Consider the following 14,072-nt stretch of genomic DNA (forward strand, 5'->3'; position numbering starts at 1 on the left):
AACTGCCAGGAACTTGGAACAGAGACTTTGCTTAGAAAAACGATAGCAGCTAGACTGTAATGCCACGCCCCGCACAGCCAGAGTCCTCTGCCCTCCCCCCAAAGAACCAGTGCGGGCAGGGCGCGCTAGCCCCGCGCCTCGGGACGAAGAGCCACGGTGCTCGGCTTAGGTTTCATTTTCCCATTGGCGGCTCCAGGCCGACTTTGCAGTGGCTGTGACAAGACGTGTTATACGGAGCCGTAGTAACTCGTCCCCTCACTTTTAATTACCCGAGCGCACGCCACGGGTTATAACTCGTGCGTGCGCATTAATATCTCGTGCACACGCCTTATAAGTCGTTCCCACGCTTTATTTTTTTTATTCACCATGTCCCCTCTACGGCTCCGTAGTGTTATGCTCTGCAATAAAAAAAACATTGGTACAAAGCAAGCCCATTCACTTTTTTATGCTGATAAGAGAATTACAATGGTTTTTCATGCGACAAAAATGTGTGATTAAATTGCGATTAATCGTGAGTTAACTATGACAGTCGCGACATTAATCGCGATTAAATATTTTAACCGCTTGACAGCACTAATAATTATGTATTAGGAATGCCCAAATTTTCCGCCACCAAAAATGGCACTTTTTTTCAGCCAAAATAATATAAAATCTAAGTTTTCAAATCATTTTAACCATAAGGAAAATTAGAATGTGATTAAGAATGCTGTTTGTCTTGTACTCTCCTGCGCTAGTCATTGCAGACATGTTCAGAACCATTTCACGGTTTCTGCCGGGGACATGAGACAAGCAATTTGTAATCATTGTTCATGCCAAGTATCAAGAAGGGGTACAATGCCCAAGGACTTCTCCACTGCAGAGTTTGATACATCACTTGACAACTCGGCATCCTGCTCAATATGCAGAATACGACAAAACAGAAGCAAAAGGAAAATCACTGCGAGCAAGCTGATGCCATCTGTAGCCACAGTTTTTAAAAAGATGAAAAAAAAAATCAAATATCTGGGCCAAACTGTGAAGTCTAACTAAAAAATAATGGAATTCATTGCTTTGGATAACCAACCGCTCTCTGTTGTTGTTGACATTAGATTTTGAGCCTTGTTGCTTATTATTATTGCTTGTAGTTTACACTCAGGGTCTTTATCCAATTACTGTATATTGTTGCAAAAGTACATTACATTCTGTTATAGTAGAATAGAACATAATTCTTTTAGACGGTTTATGTTCAGCTTCACTTTGGCCTACTGAAAGGACTGACCATCAATAAATTTTTTTTTTTTTGCTTTTTTCAGTTCATAACTAATAATCATCAATAAATATTAATCTGCTATACAGATATCATTATAAAACGTTTATAATCCATTTGTGGTCATATTCGCACAGCCCTACCTCGAGGTGTAACATATGGCCCTTTTCCACTACCCTTTTTCAGCTCACTTCAGCCTGACACGGCTCGCGTTTCGACTACCTCAGAGCAGCACGACTCAGCTCGCTTCAGCCCTGCTTAGCACCCAAAACTCGCACGGTTTTGGAGTGGGGCTGAAGCGAGCCAAACCGAGGCGAGTGAGGCTGGGGGCGTGAGCAGACACTCCCCTGTGCACTGATTGGTGAGGAGGAGTGTCCTCACATGCCCACACACACCCCGCGAGCACGCTGGGATCTGTAAACACCGTAAACCCGGAAGAAGAATAATTGCGAATTACGAGAATTTCTGAAGCCTTATGCGCCTCGCCTCATCTATACGCTCTTGCCAGTATCTGTTGGCGTTGTCGGTGACAACAAGCCACAGCACCAAGACCAGCAACACTAACGACTCCATGTCCTCCATGTTTATTGTTTACTATCAGGGTCGTGAGACTACCGCTTAAAAGATCACTGATGTCACTGTTTGCGCCGCCTAACGACATCACGTGACGTCCACCCACTTTCGCTAACTCCACCCAATGTGTCCACCCACTTCCAGCCAGCACGGTTCAGCGCGGTTGTAGTCGAAATGCAACTCCAACAGCCCCGCTCAGCCCGACTCAGCCGCGTTGGTAGTGGAAAAGCGGCATTAGTAAATAGAGATTGCAACATTCTGCTAAAATGTCTCAGGTTTATGCCATTTAAACCTTTGTACAGGGCTGTGATTTAATCATTCTCTCCTTTACACCATAACAGCATTATACATTTACTACACTGGATGTAAAACGCCAGAACAGGGCTCGACATGAACAGTAGTCCAACTGTCCGGGACAACCAAACGTTTGGTCCGGACAAGTCAAATCCGCATCTGCGTGTCTGAAGGGACAAGCTGAATATTTGTTGAAAATCACCATTTTTATAGTAATTATTCATGAGTTACATCAATAAAGTTCCAACAAAACCAATTCAATCACCTCAGTGATCTGGCCGTGTTACTGTTTACGAAATTCTGGGGAAACCAAGTACAGTAGGTGTGTGTGTGTAAAAATAACCACATTGTAATATCTAAATGATAGATTATTAACTGAATTCATTGAAATCGGAGAAAAGGTGATCAAATACCTCAATAAAATAAATATCTGTAGTGAATCTTCATTTCATTTAAACATTCATTGTATTTTTCTTTTATATGGGACACATTAAAGGAGAATTGAAGTCATTTTTAAATTTGCTTTATTTCTTAATTAACGTGTTATTCAATTACGTTTTCGGTTTTAGTAACCTTATATCGTGACTCGTATTGGCAACTAACATTATACTTATCAGCCTATTTGGTTTCTAGCCATGTTGAATTTAGTTCGTTTGGTCCACGGCAGGCGTTGCTTATCCGCGCGATCTTCACGAGACTTGTGCGAGACTTCGAAACGTGAAGCGTCAGCCAGGTGTCAGTGCCGCCATTTTGAAAACTGTTTTCCAAACGAAATATTGCACAAAAACGAGTTTAAATGATGATTACTGCCTACTTTTTTCAAACTTTCCTGATTGCTATCAAAACAAACAAAACTTCCAACTTGATTACATCAGCATTTGAAAGCGGGCGCGCGCGTCTTTTGACAACGTTGGCAGATGTTGGTCGCTTTGATTTCCGCTGTACGTTTTACTTCCATCCTACGATGCCTCGCACAGGTCTCAACGAATCTCGTTTACGGCCATTGCTTTGACATGCGGACTGATACATTACATAGCGCATTTCAAACACTCAGAACTTGCTATAGCAGTGACAAAATAGCTATTAAAAAAGCATTCCAATATTTAATAAAATGAGAGAAATAGAATTTTTATAATAAAAAACTTGCCTTCAGCTCTCCTTTAATAAAATTTTGAGGGAATTTTACAACAGTGCCGAACTCACTTACGGTTTGTTTTCATTCACGACGTGATTCTGTCAGCCTTATCATGTCCAACTTGTTTTCATTCAGTTTCATTTCTTTAAATTAATTTATACCTCAAGTTTGACTGGATTAATCAAGATTTAACTTGATTTCCTCCAGAAGCTTTGAATTTGGGTGAGTCTGACTCTTAAAACTGCAGATCAGGTAATGGGTTCTAACACCACATCCACCATAACGGGGGACGGGATAGTTTTTGTTTATTATTACAGTCAAAGTTTGACTTTTATTGAAAAATTAGAAATCAATAAGGCAGGGTGATTATCATAACTGTACCTGCTTTTTGATCATCTTTGTGAACCACTTTCCTTTCACTGAACTAGTAAATACATAGTAATAATAAAAAGGTTACGGTCAGGACAAGCGGATTAAAAAGTTAATATCGATCCCTGCATAACCAATGCTAATGACTAACGACAGATTTGTATCTGACTGTTAATATTTATTAACTGTACATAGTGGCTGATGGTTTCCTTTAAATCGATTCAAGAACTTTGCCATATTCAATACTTGAAATACATTGCGCATGTATGCAGGATGGACAATAATGCTATCCAAAAGCAAATTATGTTCGATAAAAGAAGAAACTGGAAGAGGATGGAAGACCTTCTTGGCGTGGATAAGCAGCAGGCCCTCAAAACCAAGCTTATCGAAAAGGACGTCCTGTGCTTGTTAGCCATATGATTTCCATCAGCCAAGCAAGTGCACCCCAGGGCTGACTGCGTGTCATGTGGAGAAATCCGATGATGATGATGATTAAAACCTACATGATACTTTTGTCCAAAGTAAAATCTGCCATTTTGTCTGTGGGGTGTTGTCACGCTAACTATGGAACAGTTTCAGGTTCATTTCAGTACAACTTTGAACCACAAAAAGCAAGCTATTTAAATGGCAAACACGGGCCTGGCTAATGAAAACTAAAAAAATGTTTATGATCCAATTTTAAAGTGCATTCAGCTCATAAATTCACTTTCTATTACTAAGGTGAAAGTAGTAAAACCGCCAGGACGCACATGAGCAGTGGGTCAGCATCCTGTTTCTACAAACAAAATCAATCAAGATAGATTGGTGTTTTCTGGGTCACAGTTATATCCAAGTTTATTTCATTTCGCTTGTAAAATCAGCTCCTGGTCAAGACACTTTCTGGTTGCAGAACAAATGCACGCGCCTGGTGCACTATTTTCAGTTAAACAAACTCATGAACTTGATACAGTAGCAAATGACACCGAGTTCAATTTAAAGCCTTTGGAGTATTTATATAAAGGACAGCCACCTTATTCCTATGTCTAATGTCCCAATATGACACGTGCTGTAGCATCAGCTACATAATATGCTCCTGCTAGTTTAATAAAATAAACATTATTATTTATAGCAAGACATGCAAGATTACTGAAGATAATGTTACTTAAGAAGTTTATAACTTAAGAAGTTTTATTTTTTTCATGGTCCGGTTTCCATCAAATCCTGCGCTCTGATTGGCTGGCGAGTGGGTCCGTATCCTACGGTACGGACCCCGGTTATGGACCTCTGGCGACTCGCTCGTTCACAACAACAACAAACATAGTAGCATTTTTTGTCAACATTTATCTTTTTTTTAATAAGATTTATTTATAAGATTATCAAAAATCTTATAAATGTTTGCCAGCATTTCTCAGGAGAATAGCATTAATTTTACAGCATGGATAGCGATAACGACAGTGTTCACAGCGAAAGCGAGTTTTACTACCCTGAGGAAGAAGAAATAAAAGAAAGCATTTCAGGAGAAAGCTAAAAACCTCTAACTGTTGCTAACGCCGAGCAAAAACATGGCTGAATCCTGAATGACTCAATTTTGTATAAATAAGCTGCAAAATATAGTTTTTATTTTTTCCTGCCATGGAAGTGCACTTGTATACCGAGGAGGAAGCCATTTGCATTACAGCCGTGAATGAGGATTCAAAATGGCGGCTCGGCTTGGTTTTCCCTTTCGGGCGCTGTCATTTTCTGTTAGAATTTGGTAAAGAAAAAAATAAATATATTATTTACCAGCTTAAGGTCGATCCGTATGGTGAAATACCGTGACCTCGGCCTTGAATACTGACCTCAGCCCAGAGGGCCTCGCTCAGTACTTTCAAGACCTCGGTCACGGTATTTCACGATACGGACCTCCCAGCTGGTAAATAACATATGTATATCTAACTTAATATATAATTTATTATGAAAAGCTTGATCAGGTATTATTACTGAGCTCTCTATCTCTCTAATTCTCTATCTATCTTGATTATCATAGGCGTAGATCACTGATTCAGGGCTAGTATGAGCTTAGGAAGATAATAAGGTTCCTCACTGTCACGCACCTTCTCACCGTCACACACACACATGCCTCCTCTGTCTCTGTCCTATGGCTGTGCCTCTTTAGAATCACATGTTAACTTTTTAAATGGGATGTAGAAAAGAATGAATGAATGAATGAATGGATGGATGAATGGGGGTAGATGGTGCCAGTAGCGCAAACTTGTCTGATATCCTTCTGATCTCTTAAAATTCTGGATAAATTTCTTGTTTTGCTGATCGCCAAAAGAACTGTGGATTCTGCTTTACTCATCACACCCGATGTTGGAATATCACCGGATTTTGCAAACTCAACAAGTGTGTTCCAAGGAGGTGAGATCAAGGCCTTTTCCCTTTTTTTTTGTGCTGTGGATTACTATTTTTTTTAGGACTCTGATAATGATCAGAGGGGTTTTTTTTGTCTCATTTTTGTATTATTTAATGGACTGAAGCGCATCGGTTGGTGCATGTTTTGGTTATGCTGCTTCCGCGGTGTTTGGACTGAAAGACTCTGGCCTGTGGGCTTCTATTTCTCTCTCTATCCACTTCTTTTCACCTCACTAAAAGCACTTGAATAAATCTAAGCATTTGGTGATATTCAGGAATGTGTGTTTTTATGAACCAGTGACGTTAATTTGTTGACAACTTGAGCAGAATTTGTTAGTGTGTGTGTGTGTGTGTGTGTGTGTGTGTGTGTGTGTGCCCACCTGCGTGATCCCACCGGGAGAGAGTTTATATGACTGCAGCTTTTGCTTCAGTAGCTCCGGGTCACTGTGGCGGAATGGACATCCTGAGAAGAGGACGTGAGAAACGCACACATTAAACTGGCCGAGGTGACAACAGTTTATACCGCAGTGCTGTTGAATTCTAGATGCCGATGTGTCAGAAATTTTTGATTAGTTGTTTATAACAGCAGCACTGAGTGCAGTAATACAGGCTGTAATTCAAATCACAGGTTGATATTAAAAGGTGATGTATTATACCCCTTTTTCTCAAGTTGACAGTTCCCCTGAGGTCTTAATAAAAAGTCTGTGGCATGCTTTGGTCAAAATACTTCAAAAGTAAAGCACCACAGCTTCTTCTCACCCTGTCTAAACCAGGGATGTGATTTGGGGCTGGTGAAATTATCTGAAAATTTTAGCCGGGGGTCCGGGGGCCGCAGGCCCCCAGCTGGTCCAGGGCAGCGCCCTGGTGGGGGGACAAGGGGGGGCGAAGCCCCCCAAAGCTCCTGGGTTCTGGGGTTTTCTGACTTAAAAATTGTACTAAAATGGCAAGCAAACACACAAGAAAAAACTTGTCATGATTAACAAATTCAAGCCAATTTAATGGTCAACATGCAACTCTGAGCCCCTATAGTAAATTCAATGATTCTTAACTGACAAAAAGCCAAAACATGAAACCTAAAAATGTCATTCTAAATTAAATCATCTGCATTAGAATAAATAAATTTTATAAGGAAAAACAAAATTTATACTTTCAATTAGTGTAGAAGTTGAACATATCTAAATGTGCCTTTTCAAACAAACATGATGCAACATAAGAATTCATCCACAAGACTTCAGGAACTCTCAAAGAAGAAAGATGCTCGCATCCATGTCCAGTTCCAGCAGATCAGTCACTTTTTTTCTGCAGTTTCTACTCTAGCAATGTCAACTTCATATACATAACTCTATAGTGTTCACTCACCAAAGGATAATCATAACTCCACAGTGTTCATTCACTTAAGGATATTCAAAACCCCAGTGTTCACTCACTTAAGAATATTCACAACTTATTGCAGTGTTCACTCACTTAAGGATAATCATAATTCCAGTGTTCAGAACGAAATCGCTGAACAAATGTCTCACAGTCTTATGTCCAACATCTGTAGCAACCTCTTTCTCCAACCATTCCCAGTGGAACTTGTTTTTCACTATTCTGTCGATTTCTTTAACTCGATTTGCATCTTTACGCTCGATCACGGAGGCTGCCATCTTTCAACTCTTTGTTTGAAGCGAGCTTGCGTACAGCTATCTAACAAGCACGTTCATTGGTTGTTACAGAGCGACGGGCCAATTACGTACCTCGTTTGAAACGAGGTACGTGATTGGCCCGTCGCTCTGTAACAGATTGGGCGGTTTCCCGCCTAATTGGGCGGTTTTAAGTGCATTTCGGCGGGTTTTGAACATATTTTGGGCTGGAAAACATCAGCAGTATCTGGCAACACTGCTCATTTCATCTCAATGACGGAAATTTTTTTTTTTCAAGTTTTGAGATGAAAAAAGCGGAATTCCGCGAATTCGCAGAAAAATCACATCCCTGCTAAACAGCCGATTTGAGTGCCTGTTCCTTTAAATGATAATGAGACACTGCTCACCCCACACACCCCATCTCCCGGCCAATCGGGTAGCATTTTCCTCATGAATATTCATTCGCAAAGGCAGCTCTCAAGCCATAAGTGGAGATCCTCAGATAAGGAGGATGGTATAATTCTAATGCACTCCCCTTATGACATAGAAAGAGGAGTCAAATCTGAACCCCTTTCTGAAGCATGCTTTCTGAAATAGGCGGCAGAAAATATTGCAGAGTTTGTGGCTTGGTCGACTCTCCAGATACCCAAACGTACGTGCACAAGCTCTGAAAAAGTGAGTTTTTCATAATCTATCTCCATTAATGCACCTGCTCTAATATATTATCATTTCTATAGTAACATCTCAATCACAGGAACTTGTCTGGTAAAAGCGTCATATAATCTAAAACCAATAATAGTGAAGTTTTCTGTCAGGAGAGGTTCGTTTAATGTTTATGGAAGGAGTCTCCAATGTTAGGGCTTCCGTAACACCGAGGAAGTTTTCTATGTTTCTGTTTTATGAACTTTAAGAAGAAGAAGAAAAAAAAAAGAGGCTGCTGAAGGAATGACTGTTTATAACGGCTATAAACGTAAGCGATAACAGGAACTGTCGTCACTGTAAACAGGTAATGTTGTGTTGTATATTATTATTGAATTACACTGTAATCGTTGGCAAAATCGGCATTACTGTGGTATAAGAGGAAATAAAAAAAAAACAAAAAAACAAAAACCACGGGATGTGCTGTTATTGGAAAAGAATCAACTTTGGGGTAACTCCACTTTACACTACCGTTCAAAAGTTTGGGGTCACTTTGAAATGTCCTTATTTTTGAAAGAAAAGCACTGTTCTTTTCAATGGAGATCACTTTAAACTAATCAGAAATCCACTCTATACATTGCTAATGTGGTAAATGACTTAGCCTGGGCCCGCCCATCCTAAGCGTGACGCAACACGAGGGCCTGTTCCGAGCTTAGTCTGGCCAGGCAGGCTATCTACAGCATTTCCAAGCTCCCGAAAAATCGGGAACCAATCAACTTTGAGCATCTCCAACGGCCCTGGGTAGAGGCGTGTTCAAGGCAGTGACGTAGTAGAACTGCGACCGGAAGCCATAGATTGTTTACAGAATCTATGCCGGAAGCGCTTCATTCACATCACGAACATGGAGCAGCGGCAAGCCTTTAACACAGCGGTAGATGCTGTATTGAAAGCATTCAACGGGAAGTTCTCACTGAAAACGGAGCAAAGAGCAGCCCTGGAGGTATTTATTGAAAGGAAGGACGTTTTCGCCTTGCTCCCGACCGGCTTCGGTAAGATGTAGTGAAAATTCATTATGTCTGATTATTATAACTATTCTTTAAGTTCGTTTCTTAAGACACGTATTTTTTAGTATGTTACCTCGTTTGTTTGTTGACAGTTTCGGCGAACACTTCCGCCTTCTTCAAAACAGTCACCAGATGTTGAGTGGTGACGTGCCTTATCAGCTGATGTTACTCTATGGAGGCGTGAACGTCCCGCTCAATTTGACAGGTAGTCCACGCCTCCTGCTGTCAGGTCGCTGCCCCAGGACTGCGCTCCAGGTGTGTGACAGCGCGTACGCTCCCTCATCCCGGTTCATCGTCCTCTGCGCCTGCTTACGTATCTCCACTGCCTCCAAAATCCAACGCTGATATCTATTCTCTTCAGAGTAACATCAGCTGACAAGGCACGTCACCACTCGACATCTGGTGACTGTTTTGAAGAAGGCGGAAGTGTTCGCCGAAACTGTCAACAAACAAACGAGGTAACATACTAAAAAATACGTGTCTTAAGAAACGAACTTAAAGAACGGCTTCGGTAAGAGTTTAATCTACCAGTTAGCCCTGTCGCGTCACATACGTCAGAGGAAAGAGTGATGTGATTGGTTTAAGCTTCGTCACAGCCTTTTCTGGCTTCGACCAGTAGCAAACTGAGGCATTTCAGGGAGGCGGGTCAACCACGGGCTCTGGGAAACGGTTTGGCTTAATAGCTTGGCCAGACCAAATGCTCGGAGAGCTTTGAAGTCGCGTTAGCCAGGCTATAAATGACTATTCTAGCTGCAAATGTCTGGTTTTTGGTGCAATATCTCCATAGGTGTATAGAGGCCCATTTCCAGCAACTCTCACTCCAGTGTTCTAATGGTACAATGTGTTTGCTCATTGCCTCAGAAGGCTAATGGATGATTAGAAAACCCTTGTACAATCATGTTAGCACAGCTGAAAACAGTTGAGCTCTTTAGAGAAGCTATAAAACTGACCTTCCTTTGAGCAGATCGAGTTTCTGGAGCATCACATTTGTGGGGTCGGTTAAATGCTCAAAATGGCCAGAAAAATGGCTTGACTATATTTTCTATTCATTTTACATTTTAGAGTTTAACACGTGGGAAAGTGTACGAAAGCTGCGTAAGGAGTGCTATGCTTTATGCTAGCGAGTGTTGGCCCCTGAAAAGTTGTGAGCTCGGAAGATTAGAAAGAAACGAGAGGGCCATGCTGCGTTGGATTTTGCATACCAAGCCTGACGACAGATCGAGCACATCTATCTTGAGAAGGAGGCTCGGTCTGACAGACCTGGAGTCTACCCTCAGGCGTCGGCGACTTCGCTGGTTTGGCCACGTGCTGCGTAGCAACTCCATCATCAATCGCGCATGCCACCTCGAAGTCGCCGGGCGTAAACGTCCTGGCAGGCCCCAGAAGTCCTGGCAGGAATGCGTGAAAAATGATCTGAAGGCTGTTGGTCTGTCTGCCAGCGACACCCAAGACAGAGCTCGATGGCATGCTGCTGTTCTCCATGCGACGTCCGACCCACTCTGAAGTGGATACACGGACGCTAATTTCCGGATAGTGAGTGATAGTGAGTTACAACTTATGGTGGTAAATAAAAGTGTGACTTTTCATGGAAAACACAAAATTGTCTGGGTGACCCTAAACTTTTGAACGGTAGTGTATATCAAGCCCTTGTCGTAGATTATCTTCCGATAACTGCACATCTCAATGTGTTGTATTCTTTACATAGTGTCATTAAGTCAGCAGTTATTATATTAATCCAGTTATTCTGATTTGCAGTTTGAGCCAGAAGTAATTATTGTTGTTTTTTTTTTTTTAAAAGATTTGATCATTATCCTAACTTGCCCCGATTTTTTTTTCCCCCCAACACAGCATTGTGATGGTGATTCATTTTTAAAAGAATTCTGCTCACCGTGGTAGTCGCCTTGGCTGGGTGGATTAGATAAAATCACCTTCATGCAGCTGTAGGGCGTGTAGTCTGTTCGCTTGCCTTCCTTCCCAAACATGTGCCGGATGCTGTAGGCATACGCTTTGTCAAACTGAGGAGTGAGAGAGAAAGAATCGTGTCAGATGAAGGAAGAGAACACGCGTGAACGCTGAGAGGGCCATGGGGGAAGAGTTGTGGGCCGTGAGTTGGGAAGCTGGGGGTGAAAGAGACAAAGTCGTTCATCAATTGGATTGTGGCAGGGTGCTTTCCACCATGAAATATAGAGCTATTAGTAGAGACCGGCTGCAGTCGCGTTGCCAAACTATGGACAGCTGTGACTGGATTATGGCTCATGTGTCCACTCTCTCTCACACACGTCTCTATTCAACCACCTTCAAGTGTATCCTGTAACCAGGCTATATTATCAGTTACAAATCATACATTTTTGCCCTATAACTTTTTTTTAATAGCTATTTTTAATATGTTCCTGAATAAACCCTCCATTTGCCACAGGACTGCAAACATTTACATGATTTAGAGATTTAATCAGAACAAACAAATCCGACTACTTATCAAGAGCTCTGCATTATTTTATGAAACCATTATGGCTGAGCTTTATAGCACAGAGAGGCATTATAGAAACAAAGCTCTTACTCATACACACAATGACACGCTGAAAATACGCATAAACAAACACCATTCAGGATTGCTACTTTCGTCAGGTGTCAAGTCTGAAACTCATGCTGTTTGCTATTTTTGTTGTGTTCACACTTATACCGGTACGAAAGTGGTATAACTGTATCGATACAAAGTATACCGGTACAGTTTAGTGCATCTGTCCACACTAGCGAGAAATGTTTCCGGTTTTCTTTCACGGTAGTTGAAATGCGCGTGAAATGTTTCCATGGTTACCGAGTAACTTCCTTCCGAGAATATATGGCATCCATTATTTCGAGATCTCGAGAAAACAAAACAATTATTTCATGATCTCAGCTGGATCACTGTATCTCCGTCGGTAGAGACGAAGCTGGGCCAGTCTTCTGCGGAGGTGCCGCGGACTAATTTTGAAATTATCCCTTATTAAAAGCCTTAATGCAATCTCTCCCTGTGTCAACCCCTGATCAAAATATTGCCTTATTAGGTGATCGATTATTCCAGACATTCTAATGACCAAAGTTGCGTCTATACAGAATGACAAATAGCCCCAAAGTCAGCATATCACAAGTCTCTTGGCGCACCTGAATGAACCATTTCTCAGCTGTGTACTCGAGATCACGGAATAATTGTTTTGTTTTCTCGAGATCTCGAAATAACGGTTTTGTTTTCTCGAGATCTCGAATTAGTTGTGTTGTTTTCTCGAGATTCTGAATTAATTATGTCGTTATCTCGGGATAACAAGGTGAATAAAAAAAAGGATTATATGAAGGGCCTCTCTCGGCTTCCGTACGGATGAAACAACGTGTGTGTGCTTTTTGTTGTCAGTGTACAGTCTGTATTTCTGGTGGTCATTTATTCAGTCGAATCGTATAAAACGCGTGAGGCAGTTGAGAAAGAAACAAACGAATCTCCGTTCTTCACTGTTTTATTCAGCGAAGACATCGATTGAGGTGTGTGACTTTGCGCATTATATTTGTATCGATACAGAGCCGCTTCATCTGTCCACACTACGCGAAGCGCTACAGTACCGATACTGTACCGGTACGAAACCCATACAATTGTGGGTTTCGTACCGATACAGTTACACCGCTACAGTACCGGTATAGTTGATAGTGTGGACAAGTGTTGCGGTACAAAAGTAGGATCGTATCGGTACAAAATCCCTAGTGTGGACAGGGTATTAGAGCTGGGACTTGAGCTCAGCCAAAACTTAGCCAGACACACCAAAAAAGCAACAGGACAAAGGATTAGCAGCAGGCTGCCAGGTCACTCCATTGTGTGTAGCTGTTGATGTTGATTTTAAACGTAACTAAGTAAATTACATCAGGAAATGAATACTTAAGTCTGAGTGAAAAATATTGTGGTGAGTGTGCGTGGAAGAACAGTCTGGAGACAGAAATCTTAGTTTCTCGGTCGTTAGCCTGTGCTACTTGCTCTCGATAGCACTGGCTTGACTGCTTTATACTACTGATGAATGCTACACTGGCTGGAAGGTGACTTGACTGCTGCGCTGACTCGCGGTTAAGCTCGCGTTGGCCCTAGTGTACAAAATCCCTAGTGTGGACAGGGTATAGTCTACTTACTTCTACTTTCGCCAAAGGGATTTTGAACAATCGGCAACTGAGAAAGTAGCCCATCTCATTCATGTTTCTTACACCGCTTTGTATTTTACACGTGCTTCTAATTCACTGCTGATGCGTCACAGATGTGTCAAGGAAAGTGAGAGTAAATAAATTACACCACATCTAGTGTCACCTGATACAACAACGGTCACTGATGGGTTTCTTGAATGTACAGTCTAGGCTACAAAGAAATCAGCCGCTCCATTCTGTGTATTTTATTATGACTACAGAGAACTTTCACTGATGTCACAGATGTTTGTTTTTCACGCGGCGTCCGCCATATTGCCGGGCAAACAAAGAAACTGTTAAAGCCAGAAAGCCTTTTGGTTTCATAAAATCGGTGAAATTTAGTTCGCTCTGAAATTTGGTCATTGTGAGATATGTTTACTTCTGTAATATCTCAAAGAATAAAAAAATAAATAAAAAATAAACAAGGGGATTCCTGAGCAAATAACGTGCATGAAATCGCTCGCTTCGCGCAGTCAAGCAGACAGAGGAAGTCCGTGTTCACATGCGCAGGTTTCCCTTCATTTTCTTTAGGGGTTTTATGGCAGCTGACATCCACAGAGGTGCTC

The 14,072-nt window shown here is 41.6% G+C and overlaps 1 protein-coding gene across 1 annotated transcript in view; it reads right to left on the reverse strand.

The window, feature by feature from the left end:
• The window catches only part of prim2 (DNA primase subunit 2), a 257,635-nt gene that overhangs the window by 28,321 nt on the left and 215,242 nt on the right, over nucleotides 1–14,072 (reverse strand). The window contains exons 11-12 of the mRNA XM_060926334.1: nucleotides 11,204–11,330; nucleotides 6,371–6,453 (exon numbers count right to left, since the gene is read on the reverse strand). Coding sequence (XP_060782317.1) covers nucleotides 6,371–6,453; nucleotides 11,204–11,330 — 210 coding nt within the window. The remainder of the gene's footprint in view (nucleotides 1–6,370; nucleotides 6,454–11,203; nucleotides 11,331–14,072) is intronic.

This window comes from Neoarius graeffei, chromosome 7 (assembly GCF_027579695.1).
Source record: "Neoarius graeffei isolate fNeoGra1 chromosome 7, fNeoGra1.pri, whole genome shotgun sequence".
Lineage (NCBI taxonomy): Eukaryota > Metazoa > Chordata > Actinopteri > Siluriformes > Ariidae > Neoarius > Neoarius graeffei.